The following is a 3230-nucleotide window of genomic DNA, read 5'->3' on the forward strand; positions in this document are numbered from 1 at the left end:
CCGTATTTAACAGTTATTTACATGCAGTATCCAATTAGCATCAGAAGTATCCCAATTTATTGAGGTAGATTTTTGAGTATGAGAACATCAAATAAACATTGTATTTCATTATTAGTTTTTTAAAATAAACCGGTAAGCCAACAAAGGTTTTCATCTGTAATTGAAATACTCGTAAATGTTAAAAATTCTCTGATAGAAACTAAACAACTACTATTCGATACACCGGTGTTATCTGAGACTCCTTTGTTCCTTTCCTCTCTATATAATGCAATAGGACATTCATTTATTTGAGAAAGGAACAACCCTGTGCACCGTATTCATAAATGCTTTTTTCACTTGTTGGTTCCGTAAGGTGTAGATGAAAGGATTCAGAAGTGGAGCAATGGAAGTATTGAGCACCGCAATTCCCTTGGAAAGAGATATTCTTTGTTTGACGGATGGTTTAACATACATGAAGATGCAGCTGCCGTAAGAAAGGGATATCACAATCATGTGAGAAGAACATGTTGAAAAAGCCTTTCTCCTCTGACTAGTTGAAGGGATTCTTAGAATGGTCAAGGCAATATAGGTATAAGATATTATCACCATTACCAACGTGACCACGAGTGTTACCACAGCTGAGACGAATGCCATCATCTCGATGAGCTGTGTGCCTGAGCAGGAGATTTGCAGGAGGGGATTAGTGTCACAGTAGAAATGATCGACAATGATGGAGGTGCAGAAGTCAAGGTCTAGGCCTAAGATGAGTGGTGGAAAGATGACAAAAAACCAGCAAACCAACAACTGAGGACGAGCTGTATGCAGATCTTGGTGTTCATGATAGTGGTGTAATGCAGGGGCTTACAGAGGGCAACATAGCGGTCGTAGGACATAGCTGCCAGCAGGTAAAATTCTGATGCTCCAAGAAGGAAGGCAAAAAACACTTGAGCAACACAACTGTTATAGGAAATGGTTTTGTCCCCAGTTGCCATAATAGCCAGCAATTTAGGAATGCATGTAGTAGTATAGGAAATTTCTAAGAAGGAAAAATTCCGAAGGAAAAAATACATGGGGGTCTTGAGGTGAGTGTCCACCAGGGTGAGTGTGATGATGGTTAAGTTGCCAGTGATGCTTAGCAAGTAGGTGAGAAGCAGGAAGATAAATGATACAACTTTCAATTGTGGGTCATCAGTCAAACCTGCTAGGATAAACACGGTCACTTTTGTGTGGTTTCCCATTACTGGCCTCTCCTTCTCCAGTTCTAAATAGAAAAAAAAAAAAGGGAAAATGAAGGAGAGAAAACGACAATCTCGATGGAAAAGTCACAGTGCTAACTAATGTTTAAGGTAAAGTTAGTAAAGCGATGTTTCAGATAGAGTAACACAATGTCATTGATGTTTTAAAGATGGTTCTGCCAGGAAGAACCATAATTTGCATTTCCAGAATATCTGGACAGAGAATTCAGTCTTTAGTTTGCAATTCTACCACAAAATAACCTATATAATGATATAATTGTTCATTGTTTTTATGTGAATGAATTAGAGGGACATTCCTTCCTTCTTTGTACCCTGAAGCAAAATCAGCAGCATTAGCTTGGCAGTTTCGGTCTCTGTAACAAGAAACTGCAGTTTTCCTATGTATGTTAGGATTCTGAAGAAATAAAATGAAAATAGAGAGTAAAGGATAGAGAAGCAGATAGAAATATATAAAATGGTTCAGGAAATCGTATGAGTTGTGAGAGGGAAAGAGAAGAGAAAAATAAAGTCAAAGCCTTATGGTAACCCAGAAAGGGATGAAGGGGTTTTTAGGAATTGGATAGTGAGTGTGAGGAAAAAATTAAAAGAATAGAAAAAATGGGAAAATTAATAAGTAAAAGAAATAAAAGTATGTAAATTAGTGAGTAAAGCTATGCAACTTAATAAGTAAAAATTAGTAAATCAAAATTCTAGGGGGAAAATGTTTAAAATGAAATTTCTTTCCATCTGCTTCTATTCCTGTACTTACCATTTTATTCTTTGTGTAAATTACAGACTGAAAACACAAACTATTTTGAAACCGGCATGTCTTAAAAGAGAGGAGGGTAAGTGTCTGATAAATTTCAACACATAACGAATCTCAGAGTAGTGGTGACACAAATTTTAGGAGGCATATACTTCCCTACCACAAGGATATTAGAATGTTTGACTAGCACGTAATTAAAGAAATACTGACTCTAGAATACTAGTCTCAACACCCAGCATATATTGAGACAGTCGTGTTATTCAGGTTTGTACAGCTACCAAATTGGAGATCAGGATTAAGTTTGAAAGAGAGTATTTTCCAAAGTTGTTCTCTTAAAAGTACAGCATTTTGTACAAATACTTATAGGCCAGATACAGTGTATTTCTTTAAAAAAAATGATTACTGATATCTCTAAGGAAATTTTCCTTCTACAGTATCGTCATCAGCAAACACATAAAATGATTAAGATTTGGTGATGTGCCCTAGATAAGACAATGTTTTCTGTCTTGAGGATATAAAATAATTATTTCCAACCTCTAAAACATACATTATTATTAAAGAGGCATATACATAAATAAAAATAAACATATGAGGACAAATCAAAGTTGTTTCCAGTTATACTTTGAGGAGTTTGCAGGAGGATTCTAAGGTAAAGAGATGAGATCTGCTATCAAATCATATTAATACTATCGGCATATAGGAGCGAAAAAATGATTTTTTGTGGACATTCCTTTTACATTCACAAAGTTATGAAGCAATCTGTCATAATTTTTTCTTCATTTACACAAATTACTCAATGGCAACTTTTGTAGGAATGCACATATCTAAAACACCTACATCAGAATTTTACCATGTCAAACTATTTTTTTGCCCAACTTCAACAATTACGCACACTAACTATCCCCCTCACAAACTATAAAAACATTAGGAAACTATCCCCCTCACAAACTATAAAAACCTTAGGAAAACTCACATTACCAAACCATTAGAAGTCAGGCCTATGAAGGCAGTGATGTTTAATTGTGTTAGATATTATAAATACCATGTAACTTTAAAAATGGAAAAGTTTTTCAATACTAAATTTTCATTGTATTTCATTTTTCTCCTTTCACCATTTTCAATAAATTATAATTTAAAAGTTTAGAAAAAATAAGGTTAATACTTTAAGGATTTAAAAAAGTGGATTAAAACATATCTAACAGAAAACATGATCTTTAAATTTTAGATATATCAATCCTTTTCATCTTTTT

General features: G+C 34.4%; 1 protein-coding gene across 1 annotated transcript; it reads right to left on the bottom strand.

The window, feature by feature from the left end:
- Window positions 1–279: 279 nt before the first annotated feature.
- On the bottom strand, window positions 280–1217 carry LOC124251426 (olfactory receptor 6C74-like). The gene is given in 2 exon segments (XM_046684218.1): window positions 280–770; window positions 773–1217. Coding segments are annotated over 2 exon segments (936 nt in total).
- Window positions 1218–3230: the final 2013 nt, after the last annotated feature.

This window comes from Equus quagga, chromosome 1 (assembly GCF_021613505.1).
Source record: "Equus quagga isolate Etosha38 chromosome 1, UCLA_HA_Equagga_1.0, whole genome shotgun sequence".
In the NCBI taxonomy this organism is placed as follows: domain Eukaryota; kingdom Metazoa; phylum Chordata; class Mammalia; order Perissodactyla; family Equidae; genus Equus; species Equus quagga.